The 19,797-nt window shown below is 33.6% G+C and overlaps 1 protein-coding gene across 1 annotated transcript in view; it reads left to right on the top strand.

Annotated features, from left to right (window-relative positions):
• LOC140441975 (cysteine sulfinic acid decarboxylase-like) overlaps nt 1–19,797 on the top strand; it is a 50,419-nt gene that overhangs the window by 10,144 nt on the left and 20,478 nt on the right. Inside the window, exons 3-6 of the mRNA XM_072532997.1 lie at nt 1,459–1,593; nt 5,777–5,996; nt 10,125–10,285; nt 17,614–17,829. Coding sequence (XP_072389098.1) covers nt 1,459–1,593; nt 5,777–5,996; nt 10,125–10,285; nt 17,614–17,829 — 732 coding nt within the window. The remainder of the gene's footprint in view (nt 1–1,458; nt 1,594–5,776; nt 5,997–10,124; nt 10,286–17,613; nt 17,830–19,797) is intronic.

Raw genomic sequence — 19,797 nt, 5'->3', positions numbered from 1 at the left:
AATGATGTAGTTACTTAAAATAAATGTAAATCTTAATGAATAGTAGGAAATATTTAGTTATGTACACTTTTTTTTTAAATAAAATTGTTACTATTTTACGATTTTTTTATTCATTTGTATGCATATTTTGTAAAATATTTGCATATTTTCGGGTAAACACGTGCATATTTATGCGCATATTTTCTACATTTTTATTTGCATATTTGCCGAAGTCTAGTTATCAGCAATGTTGTTTTACTCTAACAGTTCATTTTCGTAGAAGTGGAATAATGGTTTAGGCACACATTTCCCTAGAGGCTCATACAGGACTTTTTTCAATTTAATGGGGAAATTAGAACGCTTAATGGTATCTCCAATAATGTTTGATAGATCATATAAATATCAAGTTTGCATTTCCAAATCAGCAAATCGTCAAGAATTGCATTATTACGAGAAAAAAGTTTGTGAGGACATAGAATTATTGTACAAAGAGAGATGATCTACAAATCTGACACTGCAACTGCATTATCAGTAATCAAAAAAAGGTAAAGCATTGACTGGTATAAATCCTGCAGTTTTATCTCCACAGAAGCAAAACTTAAATATATAAACGAGCTACTAAACAAACATTTTGGTACAAACTGCAAGCAAATGCAGGAGTTAGAATTCTATGCCAAAGCTTTAAACAAGAATGAGCGACATATGCAGGATTTTAATCCAATCTGTGAACATACGGAATTTATTTCTAGTTTTCGTGTGTAATATATATTAATATAAAATAAATCCTTTCCTCTAAATAAGTATTTTCTTTTATTGTACTACGCGTATACTTTCTCCAATCACATATAGATATTTAGGGACATAAAATTGAGCAGTTTGGATGCAAAAATGGAAAATGCAAAAATTTCCAATTTTTATTCCCTTTTCTCTAGTTTACGCCTTATCCTATATTTTAAAATTTATAACAGGATAATTTTAATTATATTTAAAAATTGACAGAAAAAAAATCTAAAAATATATTAAAAAGTAAAGTTGTAAATTGTTTTTTTCTTTAGTTTAATCAAAATGACATAAAGTGGAAAAGTCCGGTTTTGAATCTAGACCCCTCATTTCTTGAATTTACTGCAATTAATATCATGTACTTAAATTGTCACATGCTATATTAAGATTAATGTATTTAATTTAAGGACGCATTTGTACTTTCTATTTATATTCATACAGTTGTTAAATATTTATTTGTTTAAATACATATTTTTACATACAGAAGGTTTAGTTTTCGGGAAGGCTGCAAAAAAAATCAATTTTTTACAGCAGATTTAATTTTCTTTAAAATAACATCCAATATTACGTACATAAAATCTAAGGTATTAATATTTTATTATTAAGATATGTGGAAGTATATGTATATTAAAGTTTAAAAAGTCTTGAATAAATTTACTCACACGAAAAAAATTGTCGCTATAGATTTATATTTTCCAGGAAAAACACGTCATAAAAGAAGTTTCTCGTATGATCGGTCCTCAATGGGGCGATGGCCTCTTTTGTCCAGGGGGCTCTTTTGCAAACGGAATAGCGGTGAATTTGGCCAGATTCCATCGTTATCCGGACGTTAAGGTATGTAAAGAGGATATATCCGGAGTAATTTAAAAAATATTTTCCATGAAAAGGGCATCGCGGGGAAGTTTAAGAAGAGTAGATGAGGCCACAAAAAAGATTTTATACATAATATGAATACTTTGTGTGTGCTGTAGAAAAGATTTTTTGTGTAGTTAAAGAATTGTCAAGTTTATGGAAAGTTTGTTATAATAAGGGATCTTTCTTCCTTTGTGCATTGATACAATCTTATATACGACTATATAGTGTGTTCATTTTATAAATGTAAATATGATATCCCATTACAAGTATACTTAACATAAATTAGTCTTTACAATATTAAATTGTTTCTTAATATCAGTTACAAGCAGTGTTGCCAGGTCCCATTTATTTTAAATCGGTATATAAGGTAAAACGAAGGGCCTGCGTAGCGCAAGCGGTAGGATGCTTGCCTCGCATGCCGGTGGTCCGGAGTTCGAATCCTACCGCCGGCAAGAACAACTAGACATTTTTAAAAATGTCTATAGGCCCCAGGTCGACTCAGCCTGAATAAAATGAGTACCTTGGGTAAAACCAGGGGTAATAATAGGCGGTTGAAGCGTAGCACTGGCCATGTTACCTTCCTTGTATACCGTAGGCCCTAGATATAGCAGACTACCCTGCTATACTCCCAAAGCCGCGAGCGGTATAAAACGGGAAACTATTATTATATAAGGTAAAACAAATCGGGATTTAGGCTTGCAGATCGGGACAAACAAACAACAAGATGTTTCTGTAATCTGTATTAAGTCCTACATAACAATAATCACACGAAATTACAAAACAAATTCGTAGATTAAGTAAATTATTGATTTTTTTTTATTTTTATTTGATTTTATCACCTTGTTTTTTATAAAATATTTATAAAATTCACTGCAAGTCATGGTAAAATTGGTTTTAATTTGAATTTCTGCTTTGACATGCTCGAGTGTCAAACATTCTCGCCTCTCAGACCAAATTAAGTTAGCCTGAGAAAATATCCTTTCCGTTGCCATTTTTGATACTGGCATCGAGGCCATAAAAGAAAGTAATTTTTAAAGATTTACAGTCTTGGTTGTCTTTATACATGTTGTGCTATTTTTGTAGCGATGTTAAGTCTTTGTTTTGCACTGTGGTCGTCACTAATTCTTTAATTTTACACACTTCTTAATAAAGTTCATCCATATCGAAGAACGTATCAATTTTTAGATTTTCAATTATATTGACCATTGATGCGTAAGTAAATGAGTCAATCTGGAGAGAAAACGGCTTAAATAAGTCCAGTTTTCTATCCTTGATATCGTATTTAGTTTCTAAGTAATGTAGAACATTTTTGTACCACGCACAACAGTCTTTTTGTCTTTGAGTAACTTTATCCACAGGCTACTTTTTAAATAAGTTGCTGCACGTGGATCCCACAAACTCATCTTTAATTTTTTGCCTAAATTTTTTACTTAGTCCAATCAGTATTTTGAGTCCTTCAAAAATACAGCAATGTATCGTTTTCAAGACATACTATTGAATCCTGTAAGAGGATTAGAGTCAGAGTTAAAAAATTGGCGCAGCGCAGTGGGATACTCGTCTTCTCCCAATGATATAAAATAATCTTTCAGGATCAAAAGATTTGGTAGCACTTTCTACGGCAGGGAGAAGTGATAACCATCTCTTCTTAACATGCCTCAGGACAGGAGCAAAATTAGAATCGTGGATCACATAAAAATCTTTCAGAGCGTTAACTCTTTTTGCATAATATGAAAAATGGTTATGGTTATGGTTATGGTTATGGTTATGGTTATGGTTATGGTATAAAAAACTGGTAAGGTGTTGGGTATTAATATTGCGCTCTTTCAATCCACTAAATCCATATGGATAGCTAATGCAGTTTCATTTGCATCTTGATCAAATCAAGTACACACGTTTTTAAATTTGTAGTTGGACTATAAATTCTAATGAAATCTCACCATCAGCGAAAACATTTTTGTTGCACCATGATTGAGGGCATTAATAGGTAGCTGCACTATAAAATGTATCATTTTGCATAGTTTCATCGGCCTCTTGAGTCGATGCTGAACCTAAAACGTTGTATGCAATAGTACTTGCCTTAATTCGTCCAAGTGTCAATTTATCAGCTATTTTAAAATCATCATACAAAGTATGGTCGAGTATCGCAATCGATTCAATGGAATGATAAATAATGCTTAACCTAGTGGTACATCTTAGTGACTTCAGCGGCTATCATTTTTCTTCTTGAGTGCTCTGAAAATATCAAAGAGGATGGCGAAAGCTTGGCGCAGTGATAATCGACATGATTTAACCCGGAAGACTGTTGAGTGCAGCCAAGTTAGAAAAAGGAGCATGTTAACTTGGGAAAGGATAACTTCTTCTTCTTCTTCCTATGCCGTCCCCATTAACGGAGGTTGGCGACCACATTTTTAAAAGCTTCTCTGTCTTTTGCAACGTGGAATAATTCGTCTACAGTCATGTTTGTCCAGTCTCGAATATTTCGCAGCCATGACTTCCTCTTTCTACCTATTCCCTTTTTGCTATCGACTCTACCCTGCATGATGACCTGCAGAAGACTATATTTATTATTTCTTAGTATGTGTCCAAGGTATGCAGTCTTGCGTACTTTTAGCGTTCTCAACAATTTTTTGTCTCGACCCATCCTTCTCAGCACTTCCTCATTGGTGACCCTGGCAGTCCATGGAATTCTTAACATTCTCCGGTATATCCAAAGTTCAAAGGCTTCAATCTTTTTAACTGTTTGCGCTTTTAGTGTCCATGTTTCTACCCCGTACAATAGTTGCGACCAGACGTAACATTCAACAAACCTCAGTCTCAGCGTCAGGATAACTACTGATTAAAATCTCACTGAAATGAGGATATCGGTAAAGAAGAAATAAAAAATGAAAAAACTATTTCAATCTTTTAATAGAAAACGTTTTGTGCAGTATTTCTGCACTTCTTTAGTTCTAATGATTGTAAAGTCATATTATGTAGATGTCAAACAATGTCAAATGCTGAGGTGTTACAAAATACATTTAATAAATACAATAAAAGTTACAGTTAAAGAAACACATTCAGAGTTTTTTAAATTTAATCAAACGTTAAAAAATCACAAAAATGTCAGAATATGTTAACAAGAACAGTATAATATAATACAATAATTCTATTCTATTGCTGATGTACAATATATCGAAACATGAAGCCAGGAGAAAAAGTAACTTGTTTTAATTGAGCTTAGTGAACCAATTTGAAAAAAAAATATTTTTATTGGAAAAAGCATGAAAAGTTAACTTTATTGTTAAAGACACCAAATTAATTAAAACAAGCGCTTATTTTTGACAGATAGGTATCTACTACTCCGAAAAGGTACTACTACTACTACAAAAAATAATATGGCTTGGGAAAGAGTTTTCGTGCGAAAAGTCAACTAGATGACAAATATATGTTTACAGGAGAGAATAGAAAAGTCAATTTATTTATAAATCCAATTAAAAAGAAGGTTGGAAATAAAAAGTACCGATGACCATTGTTGGGGAACCATGTGGTTCCTTTTGGAAAGGATTTTACATCGAATGTGATGTAGGAAAATTGCTAAAGTTCTCGTTGAAAAATGATCAATTCTCATTTTTCAACGAGAAATTTAACAATTTTCATATATCACATTCGATGTAAAATCCTTTCCAAAGGAGGCCTCCTCCGAGGCCTCAGTCTCCCGAGCTTCCAACCACTACTACACTGATCACTAATAAAAGCATTACTGGTGTTGGGAATAGAGGACGGGTCATTTATACCGTCGAGGGTGACGTGGCTTGGGTGAAGGTGGCCAGCGTGTGGATTATCGAGGGGGTTGGCGCGAATATTTCTGACAGTAGGATTTTGATTGACGGGTGAAGCGGAAGGTATTTTCTTTATGGCAGGTCTCCAAGTCGAAGGTGACCGTAGGCTGTCATCTCTTTTTTTGACAATTCGCCTTTTTTTCAATTTCTGTAGCTTCTGGCATAATTCTTGGTTTATAGAAGTGGATGGGTGGCCATGGTTCTAATCGCGTATAAATACAATATTTAACTTAAACATATATGAAGAAAAAAGTATCAGAACTTGTACGTGTTTAATATTTTAATGTTTACCAACTGAATTATAATAGACAATTACATTTATATTATTATTGATTTAATTGCAGGAAAAAGGAACGTTTCATCTTCCGCGGCTGATAATATTCGCATCAGAAGAATGCCATTATTCCATTTACAAATTTGCAGCATTTTTGGGAATTGGCGAGGAAAGTGTTTGTCGAATTGCTACTGATGAAATAGGTAGAATTTTACCATCAGATTTAGAGGCAAAAATAAATCAAGCCGTGTTGGAAGACAAAGCGCCGATAATGACCATAGCGACTTTAGGTAAACAATTACATTAAAATGTGTTTTTCCCATTTTTTTTTAAGTTGAACATTTTTTTATTGCTATTCTGAAGCATTCTTGTGACATCTTAATGTAATTTAAGTTTAAAATAAGCTAATTTTTGAATCTAGCTTAAATCTAGATAAATTTGAGGTGCTCCTTATCATCCACTGGGGCTTATAAGTAGTCCGAAGGATACATTAATTGAAACGAAAATATATTTTAGTAGTTCTATGTAGCTTACTGAGTAAACATTTTTATGTAGCAGTTAATTTTTTCTGTTTCCTATCTTGTAAACATATTTTGTAAGGACTTCTCTGTATTATAAATAATGTTTTTCTAGCTACTTAAGCGTCTCTGCTTAAATAATGGAACGTTATTTTCTTTTATCTTTTAAAACTAAAATAAGCGTGGTCATTGTTGTTTGTCCTATAACCAACTAAATTGTCACCGGATCATATCAATTTTTTTATCATTTAGCTAAAACCCGCAGGGTTTTGCTTTAGTTTGTTTTATTTATTTCCCTCGGGATTGTTTGCGATGTACACTGTAAAAATTTGGATTGTTAAGTTAATTACTTAGTCTGTCAGATAGCCAAGCGGGGCAGACGATCTGCATTAACTACATTATCCAACTATTACAACTTTTAAATTGCGTTAGGCTTTCACGGCCATCGTCTAACTTATTAAACTGTTTATTCGGGCTGTTGGGCCGTTGTCTTCTGTTGAGATTTGTTCTCGACGTTTCGCCAACACTAGGGGTTGGCATCTTCTGGAGATGTTGATGCTTCGCTTGTAAGCAGAAACTGCTTACAAGCGAAGCATCAACATCTCCAGAAGATGCCAACCCCTAGTGTTGGCGAAACGTCGAGAACAAATCTCAACAGAAGACAACGGCCCAACAGCCCGAATAAACAGTTTAATAAGTTATTACAACTTTGTTTAGATCAAGATTTCTTTGTTTTTAACAACAAATATTATATAACCTGATGGCTTAGCCATGGGCAGCTGTCTCTCCCCTCTATTAGCTGATGTATTTATGGATCATTTAGAATCCACACAGATCATAAAAACCCTGAAATACTACACTGGTTTCGCTATGTTGATGACTGTTTAGTCTTTATTTCAGGTAATTCCAATTTATCTGAACTTTCACTTTCCAAAATCAGCCAAATTCACCCCAATATCAAGTTCACCATGGAACTAGAATCTTCCATGTCAATTAATTTTCTTGATCTCACCATTACCAGATTAAATGACCACTTCGATTTCAGTATCTATAGGAAACCCACACAGACTGACCACGTAATTCCATTTCATGCCATCCATCCATTTCATTCCATTTCAGCTTTTCATAATTACATCCATCGCCTAGAAAGTATTCCACTGTCAGATTTAAACTACAAAAAAGAACTAAATATACTCAGACAAATAGCAGTCAACAATGGATATGATCAAAACATCAACAACAAACTCATCCACAAAAAACGCCTTAAGGCCCTGCAGGAGACTGCGTTCCCCAGAGACCTTACCACCAAGCCCAACTATGTTTCACTCCCATTCTCTCATGAAAGTCTTTGTGGAGATATTCGAAATCTCATCAAACGTTCGGTTGAAAACACCCCTGTTTCTTTTAAAGTACCCAACAATTTGGGACAACACATTTCTAATTCCAAAGATCCTATCAATTATATGAACCGGAGTGGAGTATATAGACTTAAATGTTCAGATTGCAATGCCACCTACATAGGTAGAACATGCAGATCTCTTTCTTCACGCTCTTTAGAGCACATAAAAAGAGAAAATACTTCAACTTTCTCTCAACATCTCAAAGCACACAACCACACCCTCAATATCCCAGAAGACGTTTCACTTATCCACAATATCTCCCAAAAAAAATTCCTCACATTAGATTTATACGAAGACCTTGAAATTCTTAAAGAAAAACAAAAAAGCCCAAATTGCGTTAATCGTCATGTTTTATTCAATCGAGATTTTTATTTTTATTTCAACTTTCACAATTTTAAATAACGTTGGCTTCTGTCTTAAATAGACACATACAGTTACACCGACTGATCTGTTACAACTTCCGTCATAACCTGTCAAGATTGTCATTTCAATCAGTTGCTTTCATAAAGTCCTCGTAGACATACCGTCTCAGGACTTGCAACTTAATGTAGAGTCATATGTCCCCATGTTACCAATCCAACGGTAACTTCACCATCTTAATTAACCAGATTTTACATTAACCTTAGTCAAAATTTAAATTATTTCATGTTCTTTTTAATTAAGTGGTTAAATACTTTATTAGGATACTGATGATGGAATACTTATTATTCCGAAAACGTTTTGTCTATTTAACATAGCCCGACTGGATTTTTTATATACCTTTTTATAAAGGATTTTATTAAAAGTTTTTTTGCTAATTTAGTAGTTAAAAATTCTAAATGCATCTCCTACTTAGACTAGAATATGGCTGGTGTCTGGTGTGGTTGTTGATAATCCTTGATAGAATCCTACCGGAAAGACGTACCGCCTAATAAACCGGTGTATATATTGATAAAACTAAATATCTATATATATATATATATATATATATATATATATATATATATATATATATATATATATATATATATATGTTCCGAAAGATTTCCGCGATTTTTAAACAGGCCTCGACATACTCTTTGATGTCTACTTCAGGGTTTCCGAGGTTTCAGTCTCTTAAGCCCCCAGACACTACTATACTGATCACTAATCAATCCATTACTGCTACTGGAAACAGCATATAGTTCATTTGTACCGTTCATGGTGACGTGGTTTGGTTGGAGGTTGGCGGGGAGATTTCTCGCGAACCTTTCTGATGGCCAGATTTTAATTGGAGAATCGAGCGAACGATATTTTCTTTATGAGAAGTTTTCATGTCGAAGGTAACCTGATGCCGTCATCTCTTTTATTGGGACAATTTGGCCTTTTTATATCTAAGGCTTCTCGGATGATTCTTAGTTTATAGAAGCAGATGGAAACTATGGTTTGGAGTTTTCGAAATCAATTTTGAATCAATCAAGGTGCTGTTGACCTAGAGCTGAAATTCAATCGAAATTGCAAACAGAAATAGAATGTTCATAAACCCTATTTTGAATTCTACGATTTGTTTGACCTATATAGGATTGGGGGCAGTCTGAACAAGGAATTTCATAAACTCTATGGAATCGTTCATGTGGAATGTTGTATTTGATTGATCAGACAAGAGATGAAAGTTTAATAGAGAGTAAAGAGAAAAGAGTTTAATATTAATTCTTGTAATAGTATTCATCTTAGCAAAACAATATCTGCCATTTCATTACTTCATCATATATATACATATCATACACATTATAAGTCATATACAACTTAATTAAATATGCAAACATCCATAGAAACAAAAAAATTTACACATGGTTCACTTTACAAAAGATATGCAGCACATTAAGTTTTTAAGTGAAAGGAATAGCTTTATTAATTAACCATATAGATTAAAATCCAAAACGTCCAGTTTTAAGTCAGAAAAAACAGAACAGAAAAATAATGACATCATAAAATTACTAAAATAATCACGAGACTAACAGGGCTAAAAAGACATAACGAAATTAAGAGATAACCAATGGACAAAAAAGTTGTTGTTGGAATGGATGATACATGAAACGAGGAAACTTCAGGGCAACAACCAACGAAATAGATAGATAATTTGAAAGGGTTAAATATAAACGGAATGAAAACGAAATAAGCTAAACGAGCAATATAGGTAAGTGGAGTTATGTAGTCATCGGTAGACCTGACAGTTAAAATTTACATTTTAAACTAAACAAAACATAAGTAATCGGAAGTAGCAAAATATTAAAAGAAGAATTTGTCTTCGATTCACTTTTCTCAATAAAAAACATTTGAATAATTATTGCAGATAATCCTTTTTTTTTTAATCACAAAAAGTAAAATAATTATTTCACGATCTAAATAGAAATGAACGAAGAGCTTATTTTAAAAATAATTCTTCCAAAAATTTTTAGAGTGTATAGTGATATAAAACAGTTAACAAAAAACTTATAGGCATAAATCCACAACATTTCATTTCATTTCTACGTATCCACAGGAACAACAGTCCGCGGTGCCTTCGATCCGATAAATGAAATAGCCGACATTTGCAAAAAGTTCAACATATGGCTCCACATCGACGCTGCATGGGGTGGCGGCCTTATTTTCTCGCAAAAACACAGGGCAAAACTCAACGGTATAGAACGAGCTAATTCTTTGGTAAGTCAAGTGACATTAATTTTTTATTTTAACGGAAACTATGTCCTGTTTAATATCATAATAGTATAGATACATTAATCCAAGAACTAATTGCAATTTAAAGATATAGTACTGTAAAACCTAAAGTGTAGCTAATTTTGAATCAAAAGTTAAAAAAATGTACAAATTGTAATAACAGTTAAGTATAAGCCAATATCTAACGAAGAATGAGATTGTGTCAAAATCAATATCAAATTTAATCAAACCTTTTTTTATTAAAAACCCATTTAGTTTGCAACAAGTAAATTTTAAAATAGACATATGTTAATGACAGTAACAAAACATTTAGAAAAACTGTCCAGTGACAGTGTTCTTGTTTTCTTTTACTTATTTAACTCTTAAATAGTCGCGTCACGAAAAAACACATAATTAATCGCGTGGGGTCAAAATGACCCATTATATTATTTGAATATGAAACGTTTTAATGATAAATTATATGCTAGTCTAAAGCATAATGTACGTGAAAGGACTAAAAAATATATTACCTAATTTAATCGCTATTAATACAGTCGATGCACAAAATCTTATTTATATGAGCTTTATAAATAAAAGTATTGCATTCTCTACATTTAACTCATTGTTAATTATCATTTTTCCTTGGACACTTTCCCTATCTCCCACGGGATGGTCAAGATACGTTGGAGCACTACTTATTCAGATATATGTTGCTGCCGTCGATTACGCTTTCGTAAATTTTTCGAGATATATTGAGAAGAACTGCGAAATACCTGAACATGTTTTAGTTCTTGTGAGAATTGCTTCATAAATGTTCTTCTTTCAATTAGTCTTGTCTTGTTTGTATTAAATTTATATATGACTAAAGCATTATCTATTTAAAGCCACATTTAAGAAATGGAAGAAAACAGCCAAAGTTGTTCTACTCCTGCTTTTGTACAATTGTAAAAAGTTATCAATTCTAGCTTCAAAATTTCGTTTGTGGTTTCATCTATTTTATCATCATGATACATGCTTGAAACCAAAATGACACTTTTCGATATTTTAGACACATACAAGACCATAGTCATTTCTTCCGTAAAACCAAAAATGTACTCCTAGCTTGTCGTTTTCTATGTTTCATGCATACCATTGTCAACTTATATTCATTGATTAGCTTAGGGTACACTAGTTTACAAGTTGTCAGTTGTAACGTTACGATGTGAATACTTGATTGATTCAACTAATCGCTTCACAGTACCTGACGGTGAGTTACTGATTCTATATAGACCTTTTGAATGAGTTCCTGCATACATCTCAAATGTTTGTAAATAGAAAGTTCTGGCATCAACAATCGCAAATACTTTAATACCATATTTGTTAGGTTTATTTGGTAAGTACTGCCTGGAAGCGCAACGGCCTCGGAATGGGATAAACTGTTCGTTGATTGATACATAAGCGCTAGTGGCGTATGAGGAAATAAAACTTGCTGACAAAATGTTTACAAACTCTCTGTCAAGTTTATCAGTTTGTCTCCTTTCTTCGCGCGTTGTTAAGTCGTCAAATGTTAGACATCTAACAATAAATAAGAACCTTTAAGACGGCATGTTAAGAGTAAATATTTCACAACCTGTAACATATTTTGCCCAGAGTTCTTCAAAATTTAAATGAGCGGATTATAGTACCCCACTGAGAATTAAAAGCCCTGTAAATGCACGCAACTCTTCAATCGTTATCCTTTTCATCTCTCTCTCTCTCTCTCTCTCTCTCTCTCTCTCTCTCTCTCTCTCTCTCTCTCTCTCTCTCTCTCTCTCTCTCTCTCTCTCTCTCTCTCTCTCTTGAAAAATTATTACGTATACTTGCAATATATTTATTTTTATACTGATAGCAGAAAAGAAGAGCAAATCAGATAGACGTCAGTCATTTATGTAACCTGGAGGTAAAGGAGAAACTGCAAAAATGTATTAATAATAATTTCAAAATACTTCATGAAAAAGAAACATCTCAGCCAACGAACAACATAGATAAAAAATGGCAAAACGTAAAAATGGCGATAACAGGTCCTATGAAGAAAATTCTGACTAAAGAAAAACCAAAAATAAAGCAAAGGTGGATGACTGATAAGATCCTTCTTCTCATGGACAATCGGAGAATAATGAAAGGAAAAAACGAACAAAGGTATAAACAAATACAGAAAGAAATCAAAATAGAAATCAGAATAGCAAAAGAAGATTTTTGTAAAAGAAAATGTGAAGAAATAGAGCAATTGCAGGCAAAACATGATATTTTTAATGTACATAAAAAAGTGAAAGAACTTGCAGGTACACAAAAACGTAAGCAGCCAAATACCCTGTATAATGTCAACGGAAACATAATAACAGAACTAGAAGAACAGTTGAAGACATGGAAAAACTATATTGAAGAACTCTTTGCAGATGATAGACAACAATCTGAGCTAAGTAACATACAAGGAGACGAAGGTCCAGAAATAACGGAAGAAGAAGTAATGTACGCACTAAAAAGAATGAAAAATGGTAAAGCCCTAGGTACAGATGAAATACCAACGGAAATCCTTAAACTAATAGAAAAAGACTCGATTCACATTTTGGTTAAACTTTTCAATAGCATTTATACATCAGGAAAAATACCACAAGAATGGCTTTTATCCACCTTTGTTACTATACCAAAAAAGATAAATGCCAAACAATGCAGTGATTACCGTATAATCAGTCTGATGAGCCATGTACTGAAAATATTTCTGAAAATTATACACTCTAGAGTACACACAAAACTGGAAATGGACATCAATTATTCCCAGTTTGGATTCCGAAATGGACTTGGAACAAGAGAGGCGTTGTTTGCACTGAACGTTATGTCTCAAAGATGTCTTGACATAAATCAAGATGTATTCATGTGTTTCATAGATTACAACAAGGCCTTTGATAAAGTGCGGCATGATCACCTAATCAGACTCCTGACAGAAAAGAATTTAGATAAACGAGACATCCGACTAATAGCAAATATGTACTACAATCAGAAAGCAGTAGTGAGAGTAGAGAATAATACCACTGAAGAAATCGAAATAAAGCGAGGTGTGAGACAAGGGTGTATACTGTCACCAACCCTGTTTAATCTCTATTCCGAAGACGTAATGAATAGAATACTCTCTGAGCAATCCGTAGGTATTAAAATAAATGGTGTAAGATTAAACAATCTGAGATTTGCCGACGACACCGTTATGATCGCAGAAACACTTGAAGAGCTACAGACATTGGTAAATAAGATAGCAGACTACAGCGAAGAATATGGACTATCTTTGAACATAAGGAAAACTAAATTTATGGTAATATCGAAATCAACACAAAATGTCCAAAATTTATATTTACACAATGAAATTATCGATCGAGTTAGCAAATACAAATATTTAGGCACTTTTATAAATGAAGACAACGATAGCTCAGCAGAAATCAAAATAAGAATAGAAAAAGCCAGATCCATATTCACTAAAATGAAGAGAGTGTTCTGCGGAAGAGATTTGAGCCTTGAAATGAAACTTCGCCTGATGAGATGTTACGTACTTTCTGTGCTGTTCTACGGAATGGAGTCATGGACGTTGAAAAAGATTGATACCAAAAAATTAGAGGCATTTGAACTGTGTATCGCAGAATCCTGAGAATATCATGGACCGAGAGAGTCACAAATGTCGAGGTCTTGAGAAGAATGAATAAAGAAAAGGAAGTCATATTTACGATCAAAAAACGAAAACTGCAATACTTGGGACACATTACAAGAGGCGAAAGATATGAACTGCTTCGAATAATTATGCAAGGGAAAATAGCAGGAAAAAGGTCCATAGGAAGAAGACGAAACTCCTGGCTAAAGAATCTACGGAAATGGTATAGCTGTAGCAGCAACGAATTGTTTCGGTCAGCAGTTTCGAAAATACGTATAGCCCTGATGATCGCCAACCTTCGGAACGAAGATGGCACTTGAAGAAGAAGAATACTTGAGAAGCAGGTTAAATATACAGTCACAAAAAAATAAAGAGAACGTCTACAAAGGCGATGATGCAGTTCTCGCTTCCCCTCCCGGTATTGGTAAAACAGAAACTATGTTGCGTTTTCTTGTTCTTATATTCAAAGGTGCACACGTTTTGCGCCATTTTAGATTTTTGTTTTTTGGGTGAAAATAATTAATTGATTGTTCTTTAAATTCTGCCACTCGATCTTCCTCATCCTGTTCATTCTCTTCTTGTTCCGAATCAGAAGCATGGTCACTATATTCATAATCATACTTATTGTCGGTGTCAGGAGTTTCATCTAGAATTGCTTCATCTTCATCGTATCACAAAGGAGCGCTAATTTGGCGTAATTCTTGTTCAGTTAGTATTCTGCCAGCCATTCTAAAAACAATGATCATTTTTATAAAACGATATTTATGGGCTTACGCAGCAATATACCCCTTGATAAAAATTCTGCGACTGCCACTGTCTATTTTAGAAAATTACTATTATAATATGATACTATCACAAGCTTTTTTAGGTCAACGTTTTTGGGCCGTCCACAACTTTTCATGCTGTTTATTTGTTGAAATTCATCTCCAAAATTTTTTTATAGCACATTGTCACCACGTCATCGGTTTTAATATATAGTAACCAGCAAACTTGTTGTCAGGGAATTTGGTTCACTGTATTTCAAAGGACTTGAAATCAAAGACGTCATCAAACTTTATGAATCTGACTTCAAAAGGACGTGGATCTGTTCGAGCATTTGTTATTATTTTAGCATTCGAGCATTATTTGAGCTCAACTTTCTGGTCAATAAACATAAACATATTTATGATCTTATATTAATAGATACCTGAAAAATGTAACAAGTATATGAAAAATTAAATTAAAATGTGATGTTTTACTGTTTTTATAAATAAACTATAAACAAATAATATATTCATAAATTTTGCTTAGATTTTGAATTTCTGATCTTTTGTTTAAATTATTATCATTCCTGCTAATACAAAACATTTATTAAAAAGTCCTTTTGAATTTATTCAAAAGGATTCATTGCACAAAATTTTAATGTTATAAAAATCCATAATATTATATTCTTTGTCGATTACATGCTCTGCTAAAACACAAGATGGTTTTCGTATTCTACAATTACTTTTGTGGAAAATAATACGATTTGACAGATTTCGTCCCGTCTCACCAACATACACAGCTTCACACTGAGTACAACCAATGCTGTCTACTACTTATATAAGTGATCATTATGTCAGTGTTCAATTATAGATTTTGAAAAAATCTATTTTTTGGTATATATCCATTATTCTCAATCTACTGAACCAATAAAATATGACCTGTTAACATTTCTGGTGCCGGTTTGGCTTCAGTTAATTTCATACGATTACGCGTCCCCTTTCTTTCCTTGTCTAAGTTCTGGCCATTTAAGTCCTGCCAGGAATCGAGGGCCATGTTCTATGTGTCTTTAGTCACAGTGATTATTCTTCTTCCTTTGCCCTATCCGTTTCGGACGTTGGCTATTAACAAGGCTATTTTGACTTTGTTTACGGCACCTCTGAACAGTTCGGTCGATGTTAGTCCGAACCATTGTCGCAGGTTATGCATCCATGAGTGTCGTCTTCTTCCCGGTCCCCTCCTACTGTCGATTCTTTCTTGGACTATTAACTGTAGCAGCCGGTACTTAGTATGCCTCCTGACATGTACGAAGTACTCAAGCTTCCGTTTCTTTACGGTGAAGATTATTTCTTTGCTTTTGCCTATTCTCTGCATTACTTCCACGTTAGTAATGTGGTCTGTCCAGGATATCCGAAGAATACGGCGATATATCCACAGCTCAAAGGATTATAGTTTCTTCAGGGTGGCTTCCGTTGTGGTCAATGCCTCTGCTCCATAGAACAAGACCGGGAAGGCATAACACTTGACCAGTCTTAATTTTAGTTCCATTGAGATTTTGCTTGTGAACCACTTTTTCATATCGTTGAACGCGTTTCGCGCTTTTTCAATTCGTGATCTTATTTCTGTTGACTGGTCCCATTTTGTTTTGACTGTGGTTCCAAGGTATGTGTATGTCTCCACTTGTTCTATTTTTCGGTTGTTTAATGTCAATTGCATCGGAGGTTGTTGTGTTCTGCTGATGAGCATGCATTTAGTTTTGGTTGTATTGAATTCTAAACCATATTCTTGACTTGCTGTGTGTATGCTTTGCATGAGTCTTTGAAGCTCGTTGCAGTCATTTGCGATAATAACTGTGTCGTCAGCATATCTAATATTATTGATTACCTCTCCGTTTACTTTGATACCATCCGAAACTTCTCCCAGTGCTTCTCTGAAGATTTGTTCAGATATATTGAACAGGAGCGGCGAGAGGACGCATCCCTGTCGTACACCCTTTTTAATATCTATCTTCCCACTGTGTAAGTTGCCCATCTTTATCTCAACACTTTGGTTCCAATAGAGACTGGTTATTATGCGCAGATCCTTGCTATCCATATGCATCTTCCTGAGCATTTCCATGAGTTTATCATGTTTGACATTGTCAAACGCCTTGGAGAAGTCGATGAAGCACAAGTGGACGTCCTTGCATGTCTCTGCATCTTTGAATTAAAACTTGCAGACTGAAGATCGCCTCTCTTGTGCCCAATGCGCTTCGGAATCCGAACTGTGACTCCGATATATTTGCTTCGCATTTGTTATTATATTCTATTGTGTATGATTTTGGTGAAAACTTTGGTAATATGATTTATCAAGCTTATTAAGCGGTGTTGATCACAGTGTTTTGCACTTGGTGTTTTAAGTATGGCTACAAAGGTCGATCGAAGCCATTCCTCCGGAATCTCCCCTTTGTCGTAAAAGGTGTTAAAAAGGCCTGTCAGAAAATCGAGGAAGTGGTCATCCGTTTCGCATAGGAGTTTTATGATCTCGCCCTGTATGTTGTCGGGACCTGGTGTTTTGTCGTTTTTTAGCGATGAAATGACTTTTTCCACTTCAGACCTTAGTATTTCAGGTCTGAAGTACTAATCACTTTCAGTGATTATTAGTAGGAATAAAATAATGAGGTTCTTTCGCACTGTCTCTCTTTTCGCTATACTACTGCGTCGCTTCATTCCATGAACTATCTATCACCTGTGACCCTAGGACTTTTAGCCACAGCCACTCGATTTGAACCATATCTCGTTACCCGCACTTAGTTAAGCATCCAGACCAATGCAGTTGCCGAAAAAAATATATAAGACAATAACCACTCATAATTGAATATAGCTTAACTTTAAAAAACAATGAAAAAATATGTAAAAATTGAAATAAAAACAGACTCAATTTTTCAAATCTTTTATTTCAGGTCGTTAATCCTCATAAACTTCTAGCTGTTCCACAGCAATGCTCTTTGCTGCTTGTACGAGATACCGATATTTTATATCAGTGTTTTTCAAGAGGGGCTGAGTATCTGTTTCAGAAAGACAAGCATTATGACAGAAGTTTTGACTTAGGTGACAAATATCTGCAATGTGGAAGAAAATGCGATGTTTTTAAGTTTTGGTTTATGTGGAAGGCAAAAGTAAGTTTAGATCCCAATATACATATCATTCCAAAATTGTATATATATATATATATATATATATATATATAAATATATATATGACACAAAAATTAGAGTTGTGTGATGTGGAGTTTTCTATGGAACTCCGAAACTCTCTATTGTAAGTAAAAAAACGTAAAAATCCTCATTGAATAATTATAAGCTAAACCTTTAATGTGGAGGGGATTATTAACTGTATATAATTTTGCTTAAATCAATCCCACAAATCCCCATTTTTTTAAAATATTAATCCAATTTGGCCAATCTGATAGACACAAACAGATCAAGTAAAAGGTTAAATTAATGTGCATAAATAATAATAACGGTTTTAGAGAAAAGCCTAAATTTTATTTTTCCGCTTCATCCTTCCGGAACTCAAATTTTATGTAAATATTTTCCTAATCCAGGGATATTCTTTAAAATTAAATCAGTTTCGGTATTTAAGTAAATTCCAATTAAACGATTATCCTCTAAAAAAACCTCTTGCAAATCCCTTTGGTTCATTCAACCAGTCGTCTGTATTTCTCAACTTCGGCTCATACGTGAAATTCAAATGAGATCGAATTATACGACCAGATTCTAATAGAATTACGAGGATTCAATTGAATATTTAAGCTGCCCTGAGTCTGGTGTCCTTCTTAGTGTTTGAAGTAATGATGAAAATTCAAGGACGAACAAAGAAGGAAAATATTTAATTTAAAACACATAGAGCCACTGAACAGTGGCAATTTTAATTTATTCTTTTTAAAATTTTTATCTAGCTATTTTAATTTATACTATTTTAATTTATATTATAATTTCAACAAAAAATATATCCCTAACTATAAAGATAATCATCATCATCATTCTGGCTTTACAACCCTACGTGGATTCTAGCCTCCTCAAGAATTTCTCTCCAGTAATAGTAGCTAGTAGCTTCTCCCGAAGTAGCTCTGATATTAGTTTAGTTAGTTGATAAGATATTTTCGTGCTGTAAACTTATTAATAAATATATTTATACAGGGTGAGTCATGAGGAACTTTACATACTTCTACCATATGTAGAGTCCCTCAGGGAGCATATCATGTGGCCACTAAAAAATGTCAACTCCTCTTCTTTATTAATTAACAGGGTGATTTGTGTAATTGACCATTTATTTCATTTTACTGTAGTGTTTATACGGCTCATTTGATTTTTTTAATTTTTGCATGATACAGTACACTACTATCAAGCATTCGACTGGTATTAGCTAAACTAAAAAATTCCAGGACTGGCTTTGGAAAAATTAATTTAGGGATTCGTATTAAATATTACACCCTGTATATATTTTTCTTAAAATGCAATAAGTGATTTTCAAACTACATAAATAGCCAATGAAAACGACATATGCGACAATGTTGTCGCACTTTTATTAAATTTTTAGTGAACGATCAAATCTTACCAAAAAAGAACAACCATAATGAAGTATCAAATTATAAGGTAATTAATTTAAACAAATGTTATAAATTTCAAACATTTTAATTGAAATGATAAACTGAGTCACTGCACAACAAAAAACAGTAACTACTAACAATAACGAAGAACAATTAAAAAAAAAACTAAAAATATGTACATAGTTATGATAAACCCATAAATTAGAACTGGAAAAGATACAATAATGGTAACAAAATAAAAATAATTCAAAATAGATTTTCAAAATGGAACCCTGCAGCCTGTACACATTTTTGTTGCCGAATTGTTAATTGACGTATTAAATTACGGATACTCTGGGGATCGTTTCTAATAGTATTACAACAATGTATAATTCTATCAATTAATTGTTGTCGGTTATTAATATTCACTGCGTAAACTAGTTGCTTCAATCGTCCCCAAATATGGTAATCAACGGGATTGAAATCAGGGGATCTTGAAGGCCACGAAATAGGACCTGCACGTCCTATCCACCTGTTGCCATAAACATTATTGAGA

The sequence above is a fragment of the Diabrotica undecimpunctata genome, chromosome 5 (assembly GCF_040954645.1).
Source record: "Diabrotica undecimpunctata isolate CICGRU chromosome 5, icDiaUnde3, whole genome shotgun sequence".
Taxonomy (NCBI): Eukaryota; Metazoa; Arthropoda; class Insecta; order Coleoptera; family Chrysomelidae; genus Diabrotica; species Diabrotica undecimpunctata.
The sequence above is the reverse complement of the archived record's forward strand: the minus strand, read 5'-3'. Positions and strand labels throughout refer to the sequence as shown.